The sequence below is a fragment of the Eublepharis macularius genome, chromosome 9 (genome assembly GCF_028583425.1).
Source record: "Eublepharis macularius isolate TG4126 chromosome 9, MPM_Emac_v1.0, whole genome shotgun sequence".
In the NCBI taxonomy this organism is placed as follows: domain Eukaryota; kingdom Metazoa; phylum Chordata; class Lepidosauria; order Squamata; family Eublepharidae; genus Eublepharis; species Eublepharis macularius.
Genome location: NC_072798.1, coordinates 97,565,036 through 97,592,437, shown reverse-complemented (window position 1 = coordinate 97,592,437; position 27,402 = coordinate 97,565,036). Strand labels below are relative to the sequence as shown.

General features: G+C 42.7%; 2 protein-coding genes across 3 annotated transcripts in view; one reads left to right on the top strand and one right to left on the bottom strand.

The window, feature by feature from the left end:
• The first annotated feature begins 594 nt into the window (after nucleotides 1-594).
• Nucleotides 595-11,535, top strand: PSMC2 (proteasome 26S subunit, ATPase 2). The gene is made up of 12 exons (XM_054988816.1): nucleotides 595-762; nucleotides 1,967-2,004; nucleotides 2,967-3,048; nucleotides 3,877-3,976; nucleotides 4,850-4,981; nucleotides 6,121-6,193; nucleotides 6,344-6,439; nucleotides 7,380-7,544; nucleotides 8,041-8,128; nucleotides 10,620-10,822; nucleotides 11,065-11,161; nucleotides 11,253-11,535. Exons 1-12 carry the CDS (start codon nucleotides 693-695, stop codon nucleotides 11,408-11,410), a joined length of 1,302 nt encoding a protein of 433 aa, XP_054844791.1. The 5' UTR covers nucleotides 595-692; the 3' UTR covers nucleotides 11,411-11,535.
• Nucleotides 11,536-15,714: 4,179 nt separating this feature from the next.
• The window catches only part of SLC26A5 (solute carrier family 26 member 5), a 35,524-nt gene continuing 23,836 nt past the window's right edge, over nucleotides 15,715-27,402 (bottom strand). For both annotated transcript variants that reach the window (XM_054989137.1, XM_054989138.1), the window contains exons 13-19: nucleotides 26,692-26,798; nucleotides 24,327-24,396; nucleotides 22,192-22,284; nucleotides 19,239-19,349; nucleotides 17,352-17,567; nucleotides 16,568-16,622; nucleotides 15,715-16,481 (exon numbers count right to left, since the gene is read on the bottom strand). In XM_054989137.1, the coding sequence (XP_054845112.1) occupies nucleotides 16,306-16,481; nucleotides 16,568-16,622; nucleotides 17,352-17,567; nucleotides 19,239-19,349; nucleotides 22,192-22,284; nucleotides 24,327-24,396; nucleotides 26,692-26,798 (828 nt within the window). In that variant the 3' untranslated portion in view covers nucleotides 15,715-16,305. The remainder of the gene's footprint in view (nucleotides 16,482-16,567; nucleotides 16,623-17,351; nucleotides 17,568-19,238; nucleotides 19,350-22,191; nucleotides 22,285-24,326; nucleotides 24,397-26,691; nucleotides 26,799-27,402) is intronic.

The following is a 27,402-nucleotide window of genomic DNA, read 5'->3' as shown; positions in this document are numbered from 1 at the left end:
CTACAACGATAGTTGTGGTTAAAGACAGGAACCTCGGCATTCTTTAAGAACAGGTACGAAATAGGGTTTGTTTCTCCTCATTCTTATTCTCCTTTCTTTTTGCCAAATTTCTCATAACTCTTTGATCTCTCTGCTTCGTCAGGGTTCTGAAGATGGTTTTTAACGATGGGGAAGTGGAAATAAACTCTTTTTTCACATTAAGTTTTATTCGGCATCCAAAGTTTATTCCAATTTGGAATTGACATTCTCTATTGAAATAGATGCAGAGGAGTTAGCCGTGTTAGTCTGTAGTAGCAAAATCAAAAAGAGTCCAGTACCACCTTTAAGACTAACTAGTCTTTATCTAGTCTTAAAGGTGCTACTGGACTCTATTGAAATAAACGCTTGATACCGGAAGTTCTATAGAGCGTCGTTTTCTCTCTCTCTCTCTCTGGTCCAACGGTGGCTTTCCGTTTAAAACCGCAAAGCGCTGTAGAGGGGGTGGGGGAGAGAATCTCTAGACGTACCATCGAGTCGGTCCGTTCCATATTTCCTTCCCCTATGTGAAGTTGATGCCCGCCTATCCTTTACGTCACTTCCTTTCTCGGCGAGGAAGGAAGCGTTGGTGAGATGCTGTGTAATATCTAGTTTGCGCGTGCGTACTAACTGGTTGTTCGTTGCGGGGTCTTCGCTCGGAGTTTCTCGGTGGCACGATGCCGGATTACCTGGGCGCCGACCAGCGCAAAACCAAGGAGGAGGAGAAGGAGGACAAGCCCATCCGCGGTGAGAACGTAACGCAGGCCTGGCTGAATCGGGTCTCCTCCGCGGGAAACGGCACCCCCGCGGCTCCCCTTTCTAAAGCGCTGTTGGGGTTCTACTACGCATGCGTTGTTCCTAGGCCTGCGGTTCATGTCATCCACACACGGGTAGTAGAGTTGCCAGCCTCCAGGTAGTGGCTGGAGATCTCCCGGAATTATGACTGTTATCCAGGTGAAAGGCACCAGGTCCCCTGGAGAAAATAGCTGCTTTGGGGGCTGGATCCTAATAGCATTATACCCCACCGAGGCCCCTCCCCATCCCAAACTTCCCCCCTCCAGGCTCCATCCCCTAAATCTCCAGGAATAGACACCCTCCCCACCATCCTAGTATGATACTCTGCAATCTCATACTCATAAGCAGGGCTTTTTTTCTGGGAAAAGAAGTGGTGGAACTCAGTGGGTGGCCCTCAGAGAAAATGGTCACATGGCTGGTGGCCCTGCCCCCTGATCTCCAGACAGAGGGGAGTTGAGATTGCCCTCCCCGCTGCTCGGCGGCGCGGAGGGCCATCTCAACTCCCCTCTGTGTGGAGATCAGGGGGCGGGGCCACCGGCCATGTGACCATTTTCAAGAGGTTCCGGAACTCCGTTCCCCTGCGTTCCCCCTGAAAAAATGCCCTGCTCATAAGTATGTTTCCATCGAAGTAAGCCCCATTGGGTTTAGTGGGCCTTACTCTAAGGTCAGGATTATAGATCTAATGGAGCTTCCTTTTCCTAGTACCCCGAGTTGTTTTGGGCACCAACTGAGCAGTGCTCCTTGTATTGCTTTTTAGAGTGCTCAGTGCACTGAGCGGAGTGGAATGTTGTCTGTTTGCTGCATATATTATCCTGTAGTCACTGCATTATTTGCTACTGGCGTAATACCATTTTTCTGCATTGTGTCTGTATTCTGTGTAACATCTAATTTTCCGTGCTTATTTCTGTAATCTAGTTTACACTGTATAATCTGCTTTGAGTCTCAGTCAGAAAGGTGGAATATAACTATAGTAAATAAATAATCTTATACAGAGTTGGATTTTTTATTTGCTTGATTAGCAGATGAAACGACCAAAGGGATTCTTTTCCCTTGTATTGGGAGGGGGGGGGGGATAATTTTAAACTGTTGGAAAGCAAAAAAAAAAAATTACTCTTCTTATTCTTCAAGATAATCTGGGTTTGTAACTCTTTTTCAGCTTTGGATGAAGGTGACATTGCCCTGTTAAAAACCTACGTAAGTATTTCATGTGAATAAACTTGAGAAATGTTTACAGTGAAGAGTTTAACTAACATCTGTATTGGCCAAGCGATACAGATTGATTAGTGGAAAGCCTTTATCAAATAAGATCCATCCTGCAAGATACAAATGGAAGGCTTAAAATCACACTTTCCTAAAGTTGTTCCAAAAGATGAAGTTGGCTCTTTATGTACAATCTGCGCCAAGTTTACTGTGCGGTAAATTGGATGTCTTATTTGCAGAGTTCTGAAGAGACTCAAACCCCGTAAGCGATAAGTCCTAAAAATATTTTTCACATATGCGCAAGCCATGTGCCAACAGATGAGGTTCAGAAAATCTGAAATGGTAATATATATCATCCTGCTAAGCCAAGATAGGTTCTGAGCTTTATGGTGGATTATATGTTTTGCATGCAAAAGGCGCCAGGTTCACTCCTTAGCACCTCCTAGTAACCGGTAACCAGGTTGGGAAAGAACTTCTGCCTGAGATCTTCAGGAACTGTTTCCGGTTGTAATGAGATGTAGCAGTGCAGGGGTCTGCAGCCAGTGGTTCTAGAGCCAAACGTGGCTCACTGTGAAAGCAAATATGGTTTTCAGCAAATTAATTGGATGGGTAGGTGGGATGCTAGAATAACCACTGTGTGAAGGGAATGGTGGGCAAAGTTGTTTTGGGGACCAAAGGGCTTCTTAGAGATGCTTTTCAGAAAGGGAAGTGATAGCTGTGAAAAGCTTCCAGAATTTATTAATCAGCATATCATGAATCAGGAATGTTAAGTTGTGTATGTTCAGTTATGCAAATAGGCTTTCTTACGCTGGCTGTTTGATCTCTTACTCTGAATTTTGACATCGTTTTGCTCTTTAATTGTAAACGGTGGATTTGGTTGTAAGTTGGATGATGTGTTTTCCTACATGTTTTTCTTGATTTCCTGAACTGCGCCAATTTTTTTAAAAAATGACCAGGGCCAGAGCACTTACTCAAGGCAAATCAAGCAAGTAGAAGATGACATTCAGCAGCTACTTAAGAAAATCAATGAGCTCACTGGTATGTATTTCCGTTGGATGTATATTTCTCTCTTGCATCGGTCTTGACTGTTCTGGCTGTCACATCTCTTGAGGGGCAGAACTCAAGTTTCTTACATAGGGCTGGGTTTCACCCACTCCCAGGGAAAGGTCTGTAGCAAAGAGGGGTTTGAAGAAGCTGCTTCTCAACAAAAGAAGAGGAGAAATAGGGAGACTTGGAAAAGAAAATGAAGTAAGTATGCAGACAAAGCTGCACATGCAGTACTTTAAACAGTGGAAACACAGAGGGAGACCTGAAAAGATAGCAGCTAAGAGAGAGAGCATTCTTGGATACTTAAACTGATATAAACTGTAAGTCAACTGAGCAGCTGTATTGTCAGGCCACTATCTCTCAGCCTCCAGGTCCATTTGAATTTTTAGTAAGAGCATTACAGAAATATGTTCTTATTAATAATAGGAGCCCGACCTTCTGTTTCTACTTGTTCTACTTTGCAAGTAAAGGAGAACTGACAAAGAAGTTGCAAAATAGTAAAGAGTCCCGTAGCACATCAGGTTTGACGAAGAGAGCTGTGGTTCTCGAAAGCTTATGCTACAATAAAGTTGGTTAGTATTAAAGGTGCTACTGGATGCTTTACTATTTTGCAACTATAGACTAACACGGCTAACTCCTCTGGATCTATGACAAAGAAGTTGTGTGTGTCTCTCTTTTTGATCACACAGAATTGTGTGTTGATCACCCAGAACTGGTATTGTTTTATTTGCTGCAAAGCATGGCTGAATGCCATAACGTTGACCTGGGTGGCAGTATTGTTACTACTTTATTCCCCACCCCCTCCTCTTGTCCTTGCAGGCATTAAGGAGTCGGACACGGGACTGGCTCCTCCTGCCCTCTGGGATCTGGCTGCCGATAAGCAAACCCTGCAGAGTGAGCAGCCTCTACAAGTGGCCAGGTAGGCCAGCATTTCCTCTGGTCAGCCATACGCACCAACCTGTCCAGTTGTCGCTCCTTTCTTGTGTGTGTAGCAAAGCATGTTCCAAACAGAAGCTGTCTTAGGGCAACTTCCAGCATGACATAAGGTGTTTTCAGGATGAGCATCAAGCCTAAAGTCTCTACGCAGATTTATGCCTTAGAAATTGCTTCCCTGCTTGTCAGTTTCATGTATGTTTCTTCCCTCATCCGTGAGAGACTAGATAACTGATATGCATCAATTTAGACTTATTTGCTACATATTTTTAGACAAAAGTATCTGAAAGGTAGATGAATAAAAGCACATCCTGCAAACAGTTGGATACTTAAGATTTCACAATAGGGATGGCGTTCTATGAAGTGAGACAAAGTGTAAGGGAGAAGTTTGCATTAGTTGCTTAGGCAATAGTAGTAGAAATTTAGTATTGTGTATTATGAACCCTGCTGAGTCCTCATTCTGCAAAACTGAACTGTTCTCAATGCTATTCTTGTAGAAAGGACAAAGCCTGAAGGGTAATGGATTAGCTCAGGAGGGGACTTTTATTAGGGGTAAAGTTCTTCCTACGCTGATTGTCTTGTTGCCTTAAACAGATGTTTACATGTAGTGTTCTGCCTCCCCCCTTACAATCCTAGCACAACTGTATTATTTTGTCTTCTAGGAATCATTGCTGTTAGATTGAAATGTTATCATATCCTGTAAAATCTGTTCACTGATTACCTTGTTATTATATTTTGTAATCTGCTTTCTGATTGACTTAAAAGGGTTTTTTAAAAATCATACTAATAATCCTCCTGGGGTCCCGGTGAGAAAGGAGGACTATAAATGAAAATAATAATAATTTGTCTTTCTGGCTAGGTGTACCAAAATAATCAATGCAGATTCTGAAGACCCGAAGTACATTATCAATGTGAAGCAATTTGCCAAATTTGTGGTTGATCTCAGTGATCAGGTGGCCCCTACTGACATTGAAGAAGGGATGAGAGTTGGGTGAGTTGAGCACAACAATTGGTCGTTAGTGTCAGGATCAGTAACTGAGGATGAGATTTGCAGAACTTCTTAATTTTGCTGTTATTTCTCCAAAGCCAGGCTCACTGGGTACTTTACAAGGAAACTCACAACGAACCTCAGCAGCTTATAGCAATCATAAAATGCAATGCGTTAGACAAAAATATTAAAGATTATACAAAGCAATGAATAAAGCCAACAGTTCCCTAGGTTATATTTTACCATGTGGCCAATGAACACTTGTAGAAATAAAATCTTTACCTGCCTTCTAAAAGCCAGCCCAGAGGAAGATTTTGGAAATACCTGATCTCTGGGCAAGGTCTCTTATAATTGGGGTCCCACCCTCTAAAAGATTTTCAACTAGATCTTGTTGCAATGCAACCTTCTGACAGGAAGAACATTCATAAGAGAGCTCTTTCAGGAGCGACCGTAATGCCCAGCTCTACAGGAAGAGGCATGCTTTCAGATGAGCAGCTAACATTCTGACTACTGCATTTTGTACTATTTTTACTGCAGTGTTGTGATCACTTAGTACCAGGTTATAGAATGAATGCTAGCCAACTAGGTAAGTGGCCAGTGGCCATCAGGACTGATGGTAAGGAGAATGAGTTAAAAAATTAGTGTTTGGACTTCCTTTCTTCTTGGGTACTTGCACACTTGGCAGTAATGTCATGCCAGCCAAACAGTATGAAGGTGTCAAGGCTAATACCCAAATGTGCATTGCCACAAAACGTTTCTAATGGGGTAAGAGGCATGATTCCTTAGGTAGAAAGAGAGGGTGTGGTCGGGACTGGATAAGCTTCCCGTCCAATTCTTTTTAATATATCTGTGTGTAATCCTAATAGTCCACATGTCGTTGCAATTGACTTGTAATGAAAGGCGACTAAATTGCTTGGCTTGCATCTAATCATTTTGCTCAGCCAAGCCTGACACTTCCTCCAGTGTAAAGAGCCTCTTCCATCCAAGGAATGCATCTTAGGCTGGGCAAGGGCTTCGCGCTTGGCTGAGTGGAGTGCAGGGTTGCAAGACCTATCATCACTCCTCTTGCGTTTAATAAGCATCTTTTCTTTCAAGGGGTTTGCAAGGCATTTCAAGCAGCTAAATCTATTGAATTTTCACAGCGTTGACAGGAATAAATACCAGATTCACATCCCCCTGCCTCCAAAGATTGACCCAACTGTTACTATGATGCAGGTGAGGAATGTTTTTATTTCTTCCCTCGCATTTTTTAACATGTGTAACTTAACATCTTCATTGTAACCTGCTACTGTTCTTCCATAGTACTGGTTAAATTTGCCATAGCAAAGATAAAAGGTTTTGTGTACGCATCTATTTGTAATGCAGGTGGAGGAAAAACCTGATGTCACTTACAGCGATGTTGGGGGTTGCAAAGAACAAATTGAGAAACTTAGAGAGGTGGTGGAAACACCCTTGCTTCACGTAAGTATCAAATTGGGCCTCTCCCCACCATCCCTTCATATAGCTTGTTACAGTTCCTGTAGATAGCAGAGGAATCTAAAACAATTCTTCAGTAGAAACATCCCTTCTGGAAAGACTTATTCTGCGGTTGTCAAGATATGTTCTCATTGCCTGCTTTTGTGGGGAGCATAATTCCCTTGCTGTTTCAAAGCAAAAAACAAAAGTCCAGCAGCACCTTAAAGACTAACATTCCAGGAAGAGCTTTTGGGCACCAAAGTTCACTTCTTCAAATACATGAGCCCAAGGTTTGTCCAGTCCAGCAATTCCCCTTCCCAAGGCTGTGGGTGTGATGCTCTGCTCTCATGGATGGAATGGGAAAGGGACTGCTTTCCCCTATTATTGATCCCAGCTAGTTTATTAAAAAAAGATACTGTATTTACTCAAAAGGAAGACTACCCTGAATGTAAGACAATTCTCTTAAAATGTTTTACACACACAGAAATTATTAATGGATATAACTATAACTTGTGTGCAAATGTAAAATGACACCCTCTTTTTTATGGCATTCCTGGGGGGAAATGTAGTCTTGAATTTAAGTAAATACTGTACTGTGACTGACAGAATCTGGAGAAAGGTGAGATTATTAGCTGTTCAGAGAAGGGAACAGTCTCTACTCATGTGCCTGAACTTCTGTTTGGAGCCTGAATGGGCACTTACTTGTCAGTTCCCTCAGACCTGTCTCACCCTTTGGTGCCCTGTCAGCTTGTGCTCCTGCTCTGTAAAGGGAGCAGGTTCCTGACAGTTCACTAGTTTATCACAGTGCTGTAGGCGCAGTGCTGTATCGGGCGCCTGTACAGATGTTGTTGGGCCCAGTGCCGGGATAGGGACGGATCCTCGTGGCGTTGGTGTCTTTAATCTACTTTGTAGAACTTGATGTTGCCTTTTTTGTCCTCCCTTTCAGCCGGAACGCTTTGTCAATCTTGGGATTGAGCCCCCCAAAGGAGTGCTTCTCTTTGGTCCTCCTGGGACAGGCAAAACACTCTGTGCTCGTGCCGTTGCTAATAGGACTGATGCCTGCTTCATCCGAGTGATTGGCTCTGAACTTGTGCAGAAATACGTGGGAGAGGTAATTAAGTGGGGAGCAAGTCTAAGCCTAAGGGGAGACGGAAGCACTTTCATAAGGGCTGCCCAAACTGTACTTCGCTCTGTCTGTTAAATGCCTGTGTTGCATTTACATGCAGCTGGTTGTGTGAAAATAGCATGTGTGTGCTTCTGATTTGGATAGTCTGTGATGTGGCTGTTCTGTTGCGTGGTTGAAACTTAGTCTTGATGACCTGTTTTCTTGCTTTGTGGCAGTCTCCGCGTTTGGATCCAGAACCTTGCCATTTGTGTAGGTTGTGTGTGGCATAATGGGCTGCCAGCATGACTTGGTAGTAGTCACTGTCTGTTACAACACAGGCAGAATGCCACTGAAATCACTTCACATGAATGCATGTGCTTGAGCTCTTGACTCTGCTGGAGATACTTGGGAAACGTCAGTGTTTGCCTTCAGAAATTAACTCCAGTGAAACTTGACTTACAATTAAAAAAAACCCCGTCGTCCCTTCCTGTCTCTATAACAGGGGGCTCGGATGGTTCGGGAGCTCTTTGAAATGGCCAGGACGAAAAAGGCTTGCCTTATCTTCTTTGATGAAATTGATGCCATCGGAGGTTTGTATCTCCCTACATATTACGCTCATTCAAAAGCTGTTGCAACATTGAATGCAGACCTTAATTTTTTTTCATAATACAGAAGAAGCCATAATATCATCCTCTTTCTTCCGAGTGTATCCTTACTCTGGAGTGTGCAGCCATCTGTCTATAAAAGATATTTCTACTACAGATAATTTTACCACCTCCACTGCCCTGCCACATAAAGGCTGTTTCCGCATGGGTTATCTGCCCCTGGTTCAGTGCTATAGCAAAGTGTGGGTTTTCCCTGCTTCGCCACAGCATTGTGCCGCATTTGTATACCTTCCAGGGTTTCCCCAGTTCTTCAGTAAACTTTCTCAAAATTGTTTTGCTGCAGCATTTTGGGAAAGATCACAGCACAGCTTGGATGATTGCTGTGTAGGTGGGAAGGTTCAGATTTTCTCGGCCTTGTTCACACATTTTCCTCCTCCTGGTGCCTGGAGGGCTCTTTTTAAAAGTGCAATTGATTGTCATTACATACTTATCAGTCCGTGAATCTGGTCCTCTGAATTCTCAGGTCTCATTTTTGTTTAAAAAAAGGTTCCCCTTTCCCTTGTGGAAATGTAACGGGAAAGGTGTATCTCTGCAACAAAAGGTGCTAGAGACTTCATTTTTTTAAAAAAAAGGAAAGCTTGGAAGATGATAAACAGATTGTTAGTCGTTTTGATATTCAGTTGCAGATTTTTTAAAATGAAAAGGTGCTTACAAATTCCATATGGTATTTAGGTGTCAGCAGCAAGAATTGCACATGCTGCAGTTTTGAATATTCCATGATATTCTTGACAAAGATGGTTGTTTGAAACGTGATGAGAGCTAGAACCCTGTTGAACATGATGGATAATTGATTTGAAGCTAATATTCCCAGGTGGGTGTAGTCCATTAAGATGCAGTTCTTGATTCTTGACTGGTTGCTCTGGCTGATTGTTCCAGAGATTTTTTCACATAGGGGAAAAAAAGGATACAGAAGAGAGTTGTGAAGAAAAGGTCTTCCATTATAGTAATATTTGCTTATTATTTGATGGAAGTTACTGACATTCTTTAATTGGATGCATCACTGGATCATCAGGGACAAGTACTGTCAAGAAAGCCTGTGACCTGCCTGCCGTACTCGGTGACTTCTTTTACTGTGGAGGATGGGGGGGATAGATTGTAGGTTTGCTGTTCTCTTACTGTCTTCTCTGCTGTTGCTGTTCTGTACTCAGTTGCCTTATCTCAAGGCGCTTGGGAACCAGCCAAGCGACCTTGGTGCCTGCCTCTCTTTTCCTTCCAGCTGTCCCGCAAGAAACTGCGTGCCAAGACTAATGGGCTTTTGCTTGAAAAAGGGGGAGGAGAAACGAGGGTATAACTGGCCCCCTGGGCCTTCTCCTGGTATTCCTGGTAGTGAAGCTGCACTGTGCTCTAATGGTGGTGCTCTCTTAAATAAAGACCTTTAAGTCATCCAGCCTGCTCTGGAGAAGTGAAGCCGTCTAGCAGAATCCTCTAGCAGAGCCTGACCAGCACAGCACCTTACGGACTCCTGAGAAAGTAGTTGAACTTATACAGATGCTTCTAAATGAATTGATTGTGAAATGTGTTTTGTATAGATATTTATTGTATTTATTATATTTATAGTAATATTTATGAAATAGGAGTAATCATTCACTGTGAGCACTGTGCACTTTAAAATAATAAATATATTAAGTTGTTAAAATTTTCCCACAGAAGATTTAGTTCTTACTATTGGTGACTCCTTTCAGGGGGGTGGGGCTTTAATTTGTGCGTATTGGCAATCTCGGCAGCAGTGGAGAAACTACACAGGCCTGTCCACCTGTGGGAAACAAATTACTGGAATGTATACATTTCCACCAAGTTCTTGTGTATCTTCAAAATGGTTGTTAGCAAAATCATATTAAATGCCACTACACTATAGGACCACAGGTTATTGTAATTGTTGTTCAGCTGTATTTAGAAGATATTTTATCAGTAGGCAATTGAATGGGTTTGCTTCCAAACAGAAATCAAAATGCAAAAGTTTACTTACGCTAAATGATTAACTCTTTAAAACATGTAATTGAGAAGTATCTGAACAGCATGTAAAAGTTCATTCCGATGTTCAGCCTCAGATGGGGTTGTGCCAGATGAGAAACTACTGGAGGAGGAGTTTGCATCCTTTGCATACTCCGCCTCCGATGCTCCCCACCCCTAGAATATCAGCTGATGGGGAGAAAGGAACACAACAGCTGTGGTAAGCAAGTTGTCCCTTGGGCACAGCTGCACGAGCCTGGCACATTCAGGGACACGGAGTATAGTTGATGTTTTGTGACTGCACATCTTCCATATAAGATGCATTTATTTTTCCTTTTAGCCATCAGAATGTTGTCATCGATAGGCAACACTGGTTGTCACTGGCTTGATGACGGTACCTTGGAATTACATATTGCAAACAGCTTTGCCTTTCAGTGATGCTTAACGTTTTGCTTCCTCTCCCTAGGAGCACGTTTTGATGATGGGGCCGGAGGCGACAATGAAGTCCAGCGCACCATGTTAGAATTAATTAACCAGCTGGATGGCTTTGATCCCAGAGGCAACATTAAAGTGCTGATGGCAACCAACAGGCCCGATACCTTAGACCCAGCGCTGATGAGGCCCGGAAGGCTAGACAGGAAGATTGAGTTCAGCCTACCTGACCTGGAGGTAAGAATAGTTTCACTTTCGAACTAAGCAGCTATCATTCCTTTTAACTGAATGCTTTATAGGAACTCCCTGAGACATTTTTTGGTAGCAAACAAATATGAAAATGAATTACATCTAATAGCAAGCCATGTGAAAGCTTTTTGTTTTTCATTGGGACTTCTCTTTAGATGTGATTGCAGACCCTTTTACTTGACTCCTGTACTCCTGGTCTTAATTGTAACATGAATCTCCTTATTTTTAAGGGACGAACTCATATATTCAAGATACATGCCCGCTCAATGAGCGTTGAAAGAGACATAAGATTTGAGTTGCTGGCACGACTTTGTCCAAACAGCACTGGTACGTCACAACCTACAGATTCTTCCTCTTTATTTGTGCTGGGAGGATTGCTTATTGTTGCCACTAAATCCTCTTTCCTTTCCTTTAAAAGGTGCTGAAATCCGGAGTGTCTGTACAGAGGCAGGTATGTTTGCTATCAGAGCACGGAGGAAAATTGCCACTGAAAAGGACTTCTTGGAAGCTGTGAACAAAGTCATTAAGTCCTATGCAAAGTTCAGTGCTACTCCTCGCTACATGACTTACAACTGATCATGATGACGCAAACCATCTTTTTAAATTGTCATCCTTGTGCTGAGTGATATTCTGAGTAGTAATTTGATGTGTGTGACATAACCCAGTTGGCTGTGTAGAAATAAATGGAACATTCCAAGCTACAGGGTGTAAGTTATTGATCATTTCAGATTTATTGTTGTACTCGGTAATGGATGGTGGTTGATTTTGTGGCCCCAGTGCTAATTTCAGAGGAGATGCACTTAAATCCTTCCCAATTATATGCCTGTGGTTGAAGGTATCCTGCAAAATGGAATAATCTCACTTACTCTGAATAGATAGAGATAATTCTACTTAGCGGGCAGGATATCCCTGTGGTGGGAGGAGGCCCTTCACCGTTCTTTCCCTGCCTAGCTGGCGGTACACAGCAACAGTGCTCTGGTGCCCCCCCCTTTCTCTGGCCCACTCTCACAGCAGAGGCTCCACTAGTCTGAAATTTTAAATAAAAATGGCTTTGGGTTGGCATCCCTGATTCTTTTAAGCTTAAAGCAAAGTGAGTTTTCCTTTTCTTATCTATCTCTGGTAGCTAAATAATGAAAAGTAGGCTGGTGACCTAAATGATCTATTGCAAGAACAGTGACTTTATGAAAGGGAGGAAAGGTGCAAAGGTGGGAACATGCTTATGGTTTTCAGGGGCTCTACCAATCCTTCCTCAATTGGCAGAGGGGTGGAGGGTTGTCAGCAGTATGCAACTTGCAGCCTCAAACAAATGCAGTGGATCTGCTGTCACGATTTCACATTCACTTCCAATGATTCCCAGGTCATAACAGCCATTCCTGACTCATATGAACAGCAAACCAATCCTGCCACCGTTGTGTCTAGGCTTGGGTGCCTGAGAAGGCAGCTCCCACTGGCAGGGTACCGATGCTCTTACATTCCTCCTCAGCCCCTAAAGGGCAGTGTATTCCTTCAAAGCACACTCAAGCTCGCTCTCCGTCTTACTATAAATTGTAGCCCTATACCCTTATTTTTCATTGCAGTTCTAAAATGTTGTTGTTCTCCCTCTTCTTCTGATATGGGGAGAAGAAAGAAAAGGCATTCTAAACTTTTAATAAGCCCTGGAGTAGATAGTCGGAAGACTCCACTGATCCCTTCCACAGAATGTCCTTAACCAAGGAGCAACAGGTGCTTTCATATGGAAAAGTACAGATTATTGGATGAGATTGGTTAATAAATATGATACACAGTGCCTCAGAAATGAATGGAATAACAATCTGGAGTGTCCACGTTTGCTAAAGCAATGGGATAAGGCCTGAAGCCATGTACCTGTTGCTACTATGGATCTTAAGTTGCGACTTATTCAGCAAAAAACTATGTCTAAGGTATATTGGACGCCACACTGTCTAACTGTTGGCAGTGTGATTCACAGAATGCATCTCTTTAGCATATGCTTTGGTCATGTTTAGTCATTGCGGCCTTTTGAGAGGAAGTTATTAGTCATACTAATTTTTTGTGATAAGAAACCTAATTATTTTTGAGGATGTTAATGCACTGTTAAACTACTTGCCTGTCTCTTGGAATCTTAATTGGTCAACGGAAAAGGACCCTCTGGGTCCTTACACTTGCTAAAAGAGATCCAGTTTGGTGTAGTGGTTAAGAGCGCGGGACTCTAATGTGGAGAGCCGGGTTCGATTCCCCACTCCTCCACTTGAAGCCAGCTGGGTGACATTTGGTCAGTCACAGCTCTTCCAGAGCTCTCTCAGCCCCACCCACCTCACAGGGTGTTTTGCTGTGGGGATAATAATGGCATACTTTGTAAACCGCTCTGAGTGGGCATTAAATTGTCTTGAAGGGCAGCATATAAATCGAATGTTGTTATTATTAGTATTATTATAAAAGATTTCAACATTGGAAAGACAAAAGCCCTCTTCCTGTAAATCACTGTATTGAAGACATCATAAACTTACCAATATATGAACATATCGTATATAGAAGGCAATTGGTATGGACTTTTAGATATTGGGAAATCTTTTTTAGGTATCTGTGTATAGATTTGTCAATAGTGTTGTTGCCAGCATTTTTCTTTTTCGCATTATTAAAATAATTTTTTAAAAATATGAGAGACTTCTGAAGTGCCAGGCACCTTGATGATTTTCTGTGTACTAGTGGTACCCTTGGACTCTTTAAGGCTTGCCATGAAAAAAAATTATAAAACAGGATTACTTCTAAATTCATATCAGTATGTACAAGAGTGGGCATGCAGCAGGTGGTGTAAGAAAAAGCTAAAATGCAAGAAGACACACACACTTGAGCAAGAATCACATCAAGATTCAATGTCTGTCTTTGCCAGATTTTTACATTTAAGACAACGTTTGAAGAAAAAAGTTCAGCTATTACAAATGTACTGCAAGCCAGCATTACACAAAATATACTCTATGCCAAGAAATACAAATAACAGTCAATCCGTGGTATAAAACAGGCTTGGAGCCAAAGCAGCAGAATTGGGGCGTCATGGTCGAGGAACGCAACCCCCCATTTAACCTGTACCCACTAAAGTTAAGGGCCTATAGGTCAATGTGTCCTCAGGAATGGGGTGTGTGAAGAAACAAATAGGTCAGAATGCCCCATGCCCTCCCCTAATGAAGTACCTTTGGATCCAAATGATCTAATACTCGCTCATGATTCATTCTGGCTAGTTGCAGCAGTCTGCATTGCAGTCGCTCGCCTCTCTCACAACTGTGGAACAGGAAAAGGGGCTTCCAGTTTGCATCGAGATGTTTCACTTACAACAGAACAGACACGGCATGTTTGCAAGTTGAAAATAAACTGGCTAATGACCCACTTTCTCTCTTAGAAACCAACATAGCACCCGTTTTGAAGCTGTTGCTCTTTGAAGCTACATCAAACATTAGGTTGGGGTGGGGGGGGAAGCGCCATAAAGTTGGAGCTGACTCCGGGTGACCCGATGAAGTCCCACATCCTGGGATTTTTAAGGCAAGAGATGAGCAGAAATGGTTTGCCGTTGCCTTCCTCTGCATACCTGCCTGAGTCACGCTTGGCTGTCTCCCGTCCAACTATTCAGTTGTCATGGATAGAGGTAAAACTAGAGAACAGTTGCTGGACATGTCCAAGGAAGGAATTCAAGATACTTTGCATACAGAAAAGGACTAGCCCGGCCCCATAACTCGACAGGCTAGCAAGGGAGTCTAGAGGCAAAGAATAGAACCACCGTGGTGAGGAGCCTAAAACAACAGTTACACAGTTGTATTGCCATGCGTAGATCCGAAAAGGCATTGAACTCCTATCAATATTCCCACAATGTACCAAGGCCCAGGTGCAGGGAGGATCTGAGAATGGCAGGCTGGTCTGACATCACAGAGGCTGGCAACAATATTCAAGGATAGATGTACTGGTGGAGGCCCAAAACATATTCAGATGAGAAACTTGTAATCACTAAGATAAGTAGCATCAAGAATGATGTTTCAAATATTGACAACTTGTTTGTTATGTGAAGTCATACAATAGTAAGTTAGCCAAGAATTTGAGTCTTTGAAGCGGGATGGACAGCTATTGTAAGGAGATGACGTTGAAATCCTATAAATATGACAAGCTGAACTGACGGGGCGCTTTCTCTTAGAAAGGGCTCCTTGCCTGTGACCTTCCTATCTTTAGGTAAGATACTTTTGGGGGGGGGGTGTCATGTAATTGCTCTCCTTTAGTGATCTATGAAGTTATTATGGATGGTATGGTTTTCTGTTGATTGATATTAAGAATGCTGAATCATAATTAGCTTCTTAAGTGCCCACCTATATCTAAATCAGGCCTGACCTCATTCACAATACTGTGGTCAACAGCGCTTAGTTTCCAACCTCTGTTGAGCCTGGGCTAGTCTTGAGCTTTAGGACGGCTCCAAATTAATTGTTAGTAGTGAAACCGTTACAGAAAGCTCTGAACAGAGAGACTTCTTTTCCAGCATACCACCTGGAACAGCCTCTTTGCCTATGGTGAAAAATAGCCTAACGCCACACCATTTTGTCCTCCTGCAAAGTGTCAGGCCTAAAACTAGAGAGGCACCCTGCATATGCTTTGCTTCAGTCCTATGTTGGGTTTCAGCTTGTTCTCAAATGGCTGCAAATTCTGCATCTGCATACTGTGTTGCATTGTTTATTGGATGTCCTAGCTCTGTTGATCGTATTGACTAGTACCGCGTAATCCGCCTCGAGTTTCAGCAAAAGGCAGACTATAAACAACAAATAAATAAAAAATAAACAATAAAAATGTTATCTAAGCTGAATGCAACTCTGCTTCAGTGTCGTCATAGTTCCTTAATGTATCAAAAAGCCGTCTATCACCATTTATTAATAAATATGGGTTACTGTGCAAAAACTTGATTCAACTGAGAAGGGCAATACAGAAATGGTACAAAGTAACATTGAATATTAAGACTTTTTCAGCTGCAGAAAGGTTCTTTTTTAAAAATAGTTACTACAAATGTAATGGCATCTGGTTGGAAATTCTTTAAAACGTTTGGCAAGACAATGCCTTTTGGTAACAGCTTTCCGTTCCACTGTGGCAGATAAATGAGCAGGAACTGGTCCCCTTTTTCCACCCCTCTCTGCTCTCCAGTCACACACATTCCTTCCCCCCACCACAGTGCAATATTATCCGCTGGCACATGCCCGAACAAAAAGAGAAACTTGAAAATTGCCTGCAGGAAAAATGCTCAGTGGGTCAACTTTATGCAACTTTTGCCCCATACATTTTGGGGGAGTATTAAGGCTTTGAATTCCTCAGGCAGTTCTTTGGCAGAAAACTTTCTGTCCCACTGCCACAGCATATGCCCTGAGTAGACAAATTAGAAGCTCTGAATCATCTGTGCAAAGTAAACACACAGGGAGGTGCCTTTGGAAGGCCATCGACGTGCCTCCATGAAATCAGTTCTGCTCCCGTAATTCAGGCATACAAGACTCAGCATCTACAGGTGTCTGTGAGCCCGAGATAACTTTCAGGTGGCTGGTAAGCACAGCATCATGAATACTGGGAAACAGCAAATCTCTTCGGGCAGGCTTGTCAAAGAACTGCAGTCTAACAAGATTGTCCATAACGGAGCCTAGGAGAGGAGAAAAGCACTTTTGTAACAGTGTCATGGACAGAATAGAAACTAGAGCAGTGTCCTCTTTAACAAAGCATGCTTACCATTGCACCCAGCTAGATACACGGAAATGCCAATGTCTTCGTATTCTTTTATGATCTACAGCAGGGCAGAAATTAACTTGTGGTTAGTGTAGCTCACAGTCAGCATATAACAGGAATAAGCAATTTTAAAAGCCATGGTTGAAAGATTATTCCTCTTTCAAAGACTGTTTCTGCAACAAAAAGTTTTCTTGTGCTTAAGTGCAATGAATTTTGGAAAGATGATATTGATGAATATGGACAGTTATGGAGGAAATACTTGGACTTTACAAAGAAAGGACAAAAGACAATAATGAAACATTTAAGGCAGTAATCCCCAATGCAGTGCCTGCCGATGGGCTTCTTGGGGTCCATTTCATTCTTTCCCAAAGCAAAAGGCCAGTCCTGGCTTTCCTGTTTGTAACTGATGAAGAAGAAACCAAGAGGCATCACTTTTGGGTCTGCAGGGAGCACCCATTCAGAAAAAGCTGCTCATTTTGGGACTGGGTCCAGAAAACCATGGCAGACATTTTGTGATGATGCCTCCTGCCTTTTCTCAAAATTTCAGAAGTGCCCACAGGCTCACTAAGATCAGAGACCTCTGCTCTAAGGTCTGACAAAAGCCAGAAGATCTCTGGCTGAAGACTCTTTGGGAGCTGGCTGAGGTTGTGTAGGACAAAGTTTTACTGCTTTGTGCCCTTCAACTTGAAACGTCATCAGATAGAATTTTTTCTTCTGTGAATGCCTTAAACGGCCTAATGCGAAACCTTTAAGTTGGTGTGAGGAAGGAATGACAGACTTTACATACTGATTTTAGGGTTTTGACGCCAACTGAATCCACAAAGTTCACTGGCGAAAGATCCAAAATGATGGAATGCACGTTGACCCCTGGCTTCATGAAGTGTTCGAGTTCGTCGGGAGAAGAGTTCTGCATTGCAGCTTCTGCAGCAGAGAATTTTCCATTGACTGACATTTTATCCTTTGGCACTTCCTGTTTCCCGTTGTTTTCGGCATCATCTCTGGCCTTTGAGGGAGGAGAGCAATACCAGACTTCAACACAAGGCATTTAAAAAACAAAACAGACTTCTATATTTATTTCCATCCCTGACATTAGTTTGACTCTAGGAAAAATAACTAGTTTCATGCAGGGTTGATCAACATATAAATGAATATGGAGTAGAAAACTAATTCTACCAATAAAGGTTCTGTCTTGTAATTCTACTTAAATATTTATATGAAGAGATCTGTCACAATGATATCTCCTAATGTGTGTGTAACTAAAAAACAACTCTATCAACTTAAAGTACAGCCTCTCCCATGCCTTTTGTTGATATTCTTGCTTGTTAACTCCTTCCTGACATACTACAAAATTATTCTGGGGTGTGTATGTTTGCATTTTCACAAGAATATGAATTATTTCCACTTCAACTCATGGTTGTATGAATCAGGCAATAGTTTTTCCTTATTTTGTATAAATTTGTATAGATCCCAAGGTTTCAAAAATCTGAGCTTGAGAATCCTACACTCATGCCTTATTTTTGAACTCAGGAAAGTTCATGCTGTAATATCTGGTGGCCTTCTTTAAACATTCAAGGCTTTAGGGTTGCAGCTTAGCCCAACAGAACCAGTGTCATTCACAGCAGCCAGACGCTGGGCTCAGCCAGTGGGGAAACACCACAGAACAGAGCCAAGCAGCACCCAAGCAAGAGCACGAGGCATTCCCTTGCTCCAGTCTGCTTCTGCTGGGCTTAAGTTGCAAAAACGTCCCTTGCTTCGGCTTGGTTTGGGTGGAATGGATGTGATTCTCTGAGGTGGTGCTGGTCCCTTCTTTCACTTTGGTTTGGGGGTGGGGCGGTGTCCATTCCTGTGTTTCAGTTTGGTTCTATTGGACTTTCTCTAGGATGAGCTCAGCTTGCATTTGGGAGAGTGCCTCGGCCATGGCAGCCCTGCCTCAGTGTGTTTCTGCAACAGGAATCAGCTTTGACTTTTTCCCCACAGGAAACAAGGGAGGGGAACCTTGTTCAGGGTTCATAGAATTGGTCCCTGGGGTCCAATTTTTCTGAAACTGGGCGGGGGGGGGTCATTAGAGGACAGTCAGGAGTAGGTCCCCTGAAAATTTGGTGGAGTTTTCAGGAACAATGCCACCCCCAGACCCCCTGGATAGCTCTGAGATATTTTTCACAATAGGGAATAATGTAGAGTGGCTGGGGCATCTTATTTGGGGGCCCATGAAGTCCAATCTTCAAGAAATTTGGGGGATCTTTAGAGAACAGTCAGGGGTAGGTTCCCATCCAATTTGGTGAAGCTTGGTTGAAAAATGATCTCCTCCAGCTCACCAGATATCTCCCAGAGTGATTTTTCCATAGAAAACAATGGCAGAATTTTTTTGGAACTACCCGAACTGAATTTGAGAATCAATTCAGAATTCAAGGAATTCTTAGATTCAATAAAAAAAATCTGATTTACTGAATTTTTTTTGGTGCATATCCCTAATGCTAACCAGGGTTCTGTTAGAACCAAAGATTCAAATCCCAGTTAATGTTAACCCTGGTTAAGGTCAAAGCTGATGTTTCTTTTAAGTGCAGCTAAGGTGGGTGGGAGTGTTATCTCACAAGAGAAGAGTGAGGGAACAGCTTGGTTCAAGCTTGGTTCTCAATTTCTTAACTGAGACTATTGAGAAACACACCACACTTACCAGTTCCAAGACTGTTTTCTTCTTGTTTTTATGCAGTTGCTTTAGTTCCTTCGCATGTCTTTTCTCGGCTTTCTTCTTTGCAGCCAATATTGCACAGGCATCAACACCAGTCTAATGCGTAAAGAAAGGAAAGCTTAGACTTGTCTCATCTTGTAGAAGACTCACGGTCTCAAGCAGGGGGGACCTGGTTAAAACCGTAACACAATCACAGACTCTGACCTTAATGGTATAGCGACTTGAACAGAGTAGGCCTGAGATTTTGCTTTTCGTTTTCAAATTCGCAAACACGTACATGTTTCTTATTGCTTTACCACTGCACTCCCTGTCCCATCCTTGAGAAGCTGACAGATTATGAATAAACAACTGCATGCCCAGAAACCAGTATTCTTGGAAAAATGACAAATCAATGCTCCAGGGAGGATCCAGGCCGTCTAATTCACTTCTTCTGAAGGTTTAATACAGTCATGTGAAGTTCACATATATAAGGCAGCCATACCCTAAAATCCTGGAATCTCTTGGATTTGGGTTGCAGTGAGACTATATTGATTTTTCTGAAAATGCTCTGGTGAGAATTTTAGAAAATGTATTTTATCCTATAAATTTGAGATAGGATAAGAGATTATATTATGCTTTTTATTTCTAATTTCATTGATGTATGCTAGTGTTTTTGGTATCATTGTGATTATTTTTATATTTAATCATTTCAATAGTGATTCTACTGCTGTTAAATAAAACCCTTAAGATATAACACTGAGTAATACAAGGGTTTCACCTGGCATCTGGAATAAACGGTTATCAACTGAAGGACTGATTACCTGCTAGAGATGGATGATTAGAGAGAATACAGCCTTGTGGGTTAGCGGTAAATGCACGGCTTTCGAACAGTCAAAGAGACTCTTCGTTTCCATGTGCCTGTTTTAAAGTAGATGCTTTCCCCCATGAGTGGGATAAAACTCCATGTCAGCATGACTGTTAATCTTTAAAGTGTTGCTTTGCAAACGTACCGAAATATATCACACATTCTTAAAGCTGCCGCATGGGATCAAAACACCCATGGGATGCATGCGTGGATGGACTCTTCTGCTTAAGATGACTGGTGAGAAACACCTGGTTTGGGAAGCCTAGAATCCCAGGTTGGACTGGAATACTAAAATAACCCTGGTGTCATCTGAACCAAGTGGCCCTTGGCAGAACCAAAGGTTTCATAACCAGGTTGCAGTGACAATGGCAACTGGTGTATGTTACACATGTTGTCATCATTGCTGCAAGCTGGATCTCAGCCAAGCAGCCCTGTGGCTCTGCTAACACCTCAGAGGACTCTTGTCTCGACTTGTCCTCAGCCATCAGAAGCCCTCCAGGGTAGTGACCCACTGGGAACTACGTTAAAGAGCCAGTTTGCCCTGGTCATTATGTTGAAATGGGGCCAAGTAAAGCTACTCTAGCAATTAACTGGATTTTCAAGAAACATTGGTTAAATCCTGCAGTGTGTGTTCTCCTTGACTTTTCAATTTAGCTTCAATGATCTGACATCAATATACATGTATCAGTACTAGCCATCCCAAGATACTGCCCCACTTTCAAGCTGGCTAGATTTAATATGCTACCATCTACACCAGTGATAGGAAAATACAGAAAATATTCCATCTAATTGTGGGTTTTGTTCCTGCTCTGATAACACAATACAATCTCTCGCTCACGTGTTATGTCATTGTAGATTTTATGTACAGGCCCACCTGGACTTTTGTTGGCTGATAAAATGGTTTTCTGAATGGCAGACGTATGCTTAATTTATTTGGAAAAAGTATTTGTTACATTGTCAATTGTTCTCGATTGGTGATATATGTGGAAATAGCATTGTTGATATTCATATAATTATGTCATCTTTTTTTGCTTCTGTATGGCTTTTGGGTCACAATAAAAAAATTGACTGACCTGACTGATATTGAAATAATGAACTGAAGCGCAGAATCCTAATTTGTGGCAAGGAGGCAAATCCCAGTTTGTCGGAGGGGCGAGTTCTGGAGTGGAATGTGATTGGGGGGAGAGCGAGTCAGTTGGTGGAGGGAGTTGGAAGTTGGTGGCTGGAGAGTGGAGGGAGAGATGGCTCTGAGGGGAGATGGAGATCTAGTGTAACCCCAGGTGTCAAAGGATTGGGCCTGCCCTACACAACATCTCATTAGGGCATGAGGGAGATAGAGTAGGGGTTTCTGTTTAGGTTTTATTAGTCCTTCCGTTCACTGTTTATTTACCTGTGTATAGTTAGCAATTCAATAAATGAGTTTTGGAATTGATGACGGAGGAAAGCTCTTCTGTTCCACATAGTCCCCCAAACCGCTTGGGCCCACTAGCAGAGGAGGGAGGTTAGGAGGCTGTCCCGCCTAACCAGGACCCCATACAGGGACAGTGGTGGCAGCGAATACCCAGAGACAGGGAAGGGAGACAGCCCCTTCAGGTGCCTGGCCAGAGGCAGAAAGGGAGGGTAGGCAGAGGGGGGTCTACCAGTGGGAGGAAAGGCCCCGTTCCGCCACAGTCCAAATACCTGCATTTGGATGTTATGGAGAACTGGATCCTAAGCGCCCGAACCAGGACGTTTTAATCATGCTCTGTGCATAAAGGGGAGGAAGGAAGGGGAAGTGGGGCATGTAAGCAGCACTCCTGAATGTAGCCAGAGTGTCTGAATACTTCCCTGTCTGAAAACAGGGAAGTTCCAGTCCATGATTCTAGCCTAGCGTTCTCCCAAACGCTGCTTTTGTACGTGAAGACAGGGTTGTCTTGCCTTTAAAAAAAAAATGGAGAAGATTTTAAACATTTAATTGCTTAGTCCATCTGCAATCTGAAGCAGTGCAGTTCAGCAACAGATAAACTGTGCAAGTCTTTCTTTTGTACTAATTAGCTCCTTGCTAAAATGTTTTAAGCATATTTTCAGCAAGACAAAGGAATCAGTGTGGCTCACCTTTTTCTTCAGTGCACTGACATACAAGTCACTGTTGGCGAAATACAGTGAGGAGTTTGCCTGGAATATTTTGATTCCAGGGCATTCTTTCACCTAAAAAATGAAAAGAGGCCAAGAATTAAGCACTTCTCCCGTAGCCCGTGTTAATATTTCTGCAAATTGCATTTTAAACAGAACTTGCATGAGAGAGACAGTCGTTCAGGAATACACGGCACAGGGGACCAGTTTGCAATGCACACAAAGGTCCTAAGATTACCATTTCCTTGACACCAGGTTTCTTGAGACGGAAGGTGGAGCGGAAAGGGATGGAGAACTGCTAAACTGCACTCAAAAGTAGAATTATCATCACTGAAGAGTGGCCATTAGGACTGCCCAGTGTCTGGAGGGGAAAAAATCTCAACCCTTTAATAGAGGCTCAATGTGTAGAAATGGGGAGCTGAAGCTTTTCACGGAATGATAGTATATAACAGGGCTTTTTTTCTGGGAAAAGAGGTGGTGGAACTCAGTGGGTTGCCCTTGGAGAAAATCGTCACATGGCTGGTGGCCCCGCTCCCTGATCTCTAGTCTGGAGATCAGGGGGCGGGGCCACCAGTCATGTGACCATTTTCAAGAGGTTCCGGAACTCCATTCCACCGTGTTCCAGCTGAAAAAAAGCCCTGGTATATAACATCACCTAGTAAATAACAACCCATTAAGCCTCTACTAAGAAGATTTTTTTTCCTCCAGGAAATGGGCAACCCTACTGACCATTGTTCCTCATCAAAGAACCCCCCACACACACACACACCAGTTCTGTATTTGTGGTTTCCAGGACCGTATAATAGAATTTTTTCCAGGGGAGGGGGGGGGTCTGTTTTCTGACCCTGCAGTCTACCTAGTTCTTTCTCGATGGCATCACTGGCTGGTAGCCCACTTCTGAATACTTCTCCCTCCCTACAACTAAAAATCTGGTATTTGGGGGAGAAAAGTTCTACAACAACTACATCCTTGCTGTGTTATTTACTTATACAGAGCTTCTGATGTAGAGGAGGTCATTACAAAAATGTGATTCCCCACCTGCCATCTAATGTGGTGTCCTTTCTACTACCTCTTCATTGCATTACAAAGACAGACCAAGCCTGAAGTGTAGAAGAAAGCAGAGTAGGAATTTAGGAATAAATTCACATTCTTAGTCCGTGAGAAGTGTAAAGAATGGGGGGGGGGATCCACCAACATGCATAAGAAAAAACCAATCCACAGCACACACACACACACCCTTGTTGAACTGCCTTCTGATCACCACCCACAGTTTTAGTTACTCTTTGTTTGTAAATGATGTATCTTGCAAGTTCTTTCCTGGCCAACCTCCCCTATGTGTTGGGTGTCTACTGGTACGACTAAACTCAGAAAAAAGGAAGTATGCCACAACCAAAGCTGATACACAATTCTATTACAAGAGTTCAACAATTATACATTCTTACATCTGAAAAACCATTTACATTAGTGAATATCTACTTAGACACCCATTCACAACAACAATGAAGGACAACAGTGTGAAGGTCTATGTACAAAGAAAGGCATAAGTGGAAAAATTTTCAAAATATGATATAATGTCCAATATTATATGGTTTTTGGTGGTTCCAAGCTGCTGGTAAGTCAGCTGGAGTGTCGTCACTTCTTGACCACGAAGCCGTGCAACCGCGATGCCACGAAGAAAGGCAAAGCCGATTGTGAGATAGACACGGAGCGAAGGAAAGGTAGGGTAAGCAACGAGCTATGCCGGCCCTATCACGCTTTGCTCGTTTCAGAGGACTCCTTCAACAGGCCACCAGTTAGTTATAATTCCAGCGATTTTAATCAGCAAAGAATTCAAACCATCCAATCTCTTGCATTGTGTCTTGCAATAAGTACTTTGGTTGTGGTGTACTTCCTTTTTTCTGAGTTTAGTGGTAATTTTGAGGAAGTAGTTCCCTTCTTTTGACGGAAAAGAATGTCTACTGGTACGAACAGAGATTAACTCTCATGAGGTCCTGAGGGACTTTCCTACAATTTAGGAAACTCTTTCCCCAACTTAATCTCCTCCAGTGAAAATCTCTCTCAGAAATGATGACTCTCATCTTCTTTCTAAGAATTTTACAGATCTAATGACCTCCTACCTCTTCATAGTCTTCCACACCACAGTAAATGTCTGTATCAGGAATCTGGCCAAGGATTCTGTACTGTGGCCTGCAGAGAAAACACAAGTAGAAACAATCATGGTTCTGACAGACGACATGAAAACCATCTTTCTGTCAGGTACTGAACTAGGTCATTACCAGTTTGGAAGGCCCGCTTGGGACAGGGCCCTGTTATCAAAAAAAAAACAGGACATTCCCCAGATGGAAAAAAACCCTCAAACAACATAGAGAACTGAACAGACATGAGGCAGAAGGTATATTGGGAAAGGTTGGGCCACCAAGAAGGAAGGAACAGGTTGAAAGAAGGCCTGAGGCAGGAGGTGAACAGGACTAGGATGGCCAGAGGAAGCAGGAGAGTTGAGGATAAGAACAATAAAATTCACCAGGTGAAGGAGTCCCCCCCCCCCCCGGTTGCTTAGACATTTGGAGGTGGCATTTTTATTCTTCAAATTCATATTTTAAAATTCTGTTCTGCAATCTCTCTCCTTGCCCATGTCATTTCACTTGGCTTTAATTTGTAAATTAACAACTCCTTTTTGAAAATGGACATATATTGTGAGCTGCTCTGGGGACTTTTAAGCAAAGCAGGATAACAATCAAATCCATATGAAAGCCAATTAAATAGGCCAGAGAAACACTTAAACACAAACCCCACAGGATTCCCATATCCCTCAGCCGCACCCATCTCAATGTTTGAATATAGTAAAAACAGGTTTCTCTGCTCGGGGACAGCTCATTCAGCGAGAGCCAAAGCAGCAAATAACAATGCAGTTATACAACTAAGCCTACAGGCATTTCCACCAACTAATTGAAAACTCCCAATTTATAAAAAGAAATCTCAGTCCCAGATATCTAAAAACAACAAAATGGCTTGAGTCTATATAAAGCGGCACAACACCAAAACTGCAAGGAAAAAACCCGATAGTTTTCACAGATAAACATCTTGGCTCACAGGTATGGCAATATTTGGAGGTCAGATCCTGGTAAACATCAATATACTTGTAGGTATACATACCTGCTTCTGAGGCTGTCAGGTTTAAAGTGGAAACTGAGCTCACCTACGACTGTTTGCCTGAATGTTTCCCTCCTACTTGGATCCCTTCTAAGAAGGTGTGCTTTTGCTGGAGGTTTTCTTGGATCCAACTGTTGAAAGGCACTCAAGGAAGAGCGCCTTCCTATTTCCCGGCTGCTGGCATCACTGCGAGCGAGCTCTCTCTTTTCAGGGATGAAAACCAGGTTTGTCTGAACTCCCACCTGCTGCTTTCCCTACAGTATCTTGACTGAGATTCAGGCCACAATAATGATTGTGCAAATGTTTCTCTAAGCTGAAATCTCATTTCTTCATAAAATGTCTAACCAATGATAAATATCAAATCAAGCATTTGTTAAGCATGTTTGCAAAAGAAAGCAAGCCAAGCTGATTGTTCAAAACTGATCTAAAAATGTGTCGGGGTGATTACTAGAATTACTGATCTCTTCTGCAGTTTGGTTAGCCTTTTATAGTTATACGGTGCAAACGTTTGCTCTTTCTTAGTAATATGACATACTTCAAATACTCAAGTAGGGGTGGAATTGTTTGGGAGAAGTTCAAGTAACAGGCTATAGTTATTAAACCAATGACATGCAGAGCCAGCGACCTTGGCAGCCATCTTGATCTTCACCATCTTCTCTAACTATTTGTTTTAGCTATACAACTGTGTTACTGTCAGGTCTTACCAGGTATTTCCCCCAACACTTCACTGCATCACTCAGGTTTATGAGTTAAAGTTGTTTTTATTAAAGAAAATTACCAGTATCAAGAGGCTAGGACAGGAGTATTGGCTGGAATGGCCCAAGGTAGCAAAGCAAGGTTAATCACAGGTCACAGTCCCCCCCCCCCCCGAAGTGGGAAAGAGAGTCCGTTAGGATTTTGGCACGCAGAGCCTGGGAAGAGGGGAGGAGGGAAGGGATGAGCTCTACTCAGTCTCTTAAAGGCTTGGTGCAATCTCTGTTGTAACTTCAAGGCCGAGTTCCCAGGCCTGCCAGGAAGTCGTAACCAAAACACCTGCAAGATAAGCAACTAGCAACCATTCAGCAGAACAGGTTTTACTCTGCATGTTCTCAGAGGCATATTAATTAGTCTAACAAGAAACTCATAACACATGGCAGATATCCTGGAGGCTTATCTGACAGTTACTGGATTGAAGGCTCTGTGCTTTGTAAAACAAGAGCTGAACTGAATTCTGTTGTATGAGTGGTCTTGTACAAAAGATGAGCCAGATGACCATGAAGGAGTTCGTTCCTTTTTCACTCCCCGCCCACAACAAGCTTTGATATGAGAACAGAAAAAAAGAGCTGGGCTCACCTTTGTGTTCGGTACACGATGGTAATCAATGCAAAACCTACAGCTGTGAGTAGACCATAGTCCAGCCCCAGGAACACGGAGGCCAGGAAGGCTACAATCCAGATAGCCTAAATGTTTTTTAAAAAGGAAAACATCCAGTCAAACATTTACTGATGTCTACTTTCCTACAGGCCCAAAGAGAAGGCCGGTTAGGTAAAATCAAACACAGACACCAAGGACAACATTTCAAAAAACGACAAACATCAGTACAGTGGGACTGGCATTTCTACATTTTGCTTCAGAAAAAAAAATGGAGGGAAGGGAGACTTAGTGCCCGAACAGTTACTAGAGAGCGGAAGACCTAGCACAAACCCTAACACGCATTTATGCCGGCAAGCAAGCCTATTTGGTCACCTCACATCCAGCTGTCTGAAGCACATCCTGCCGTGTTTTGAAAACATCTTCATACAATACACAATACATCCCAAATTGTTCCTGTAAACAGTGCCATGAGAAAAAGTTTCCCATATGTTGTGTTTTTTGCTCCCTCGGTTTCTAAATTCCTCCTCAAATAAACATTACAAAAGAACAGGTCATTTCCTCCAGCATAGAGGATATATGACTCCAAGCTTAATTTGGATTGCAGAAATGCTTGTCCTCCAGTCCTTCTAACTCTCCTACAGGCATCTTTTCACTTCAGCACAGCAAGAGCTCTTTAAAAGTTTGCAGCGT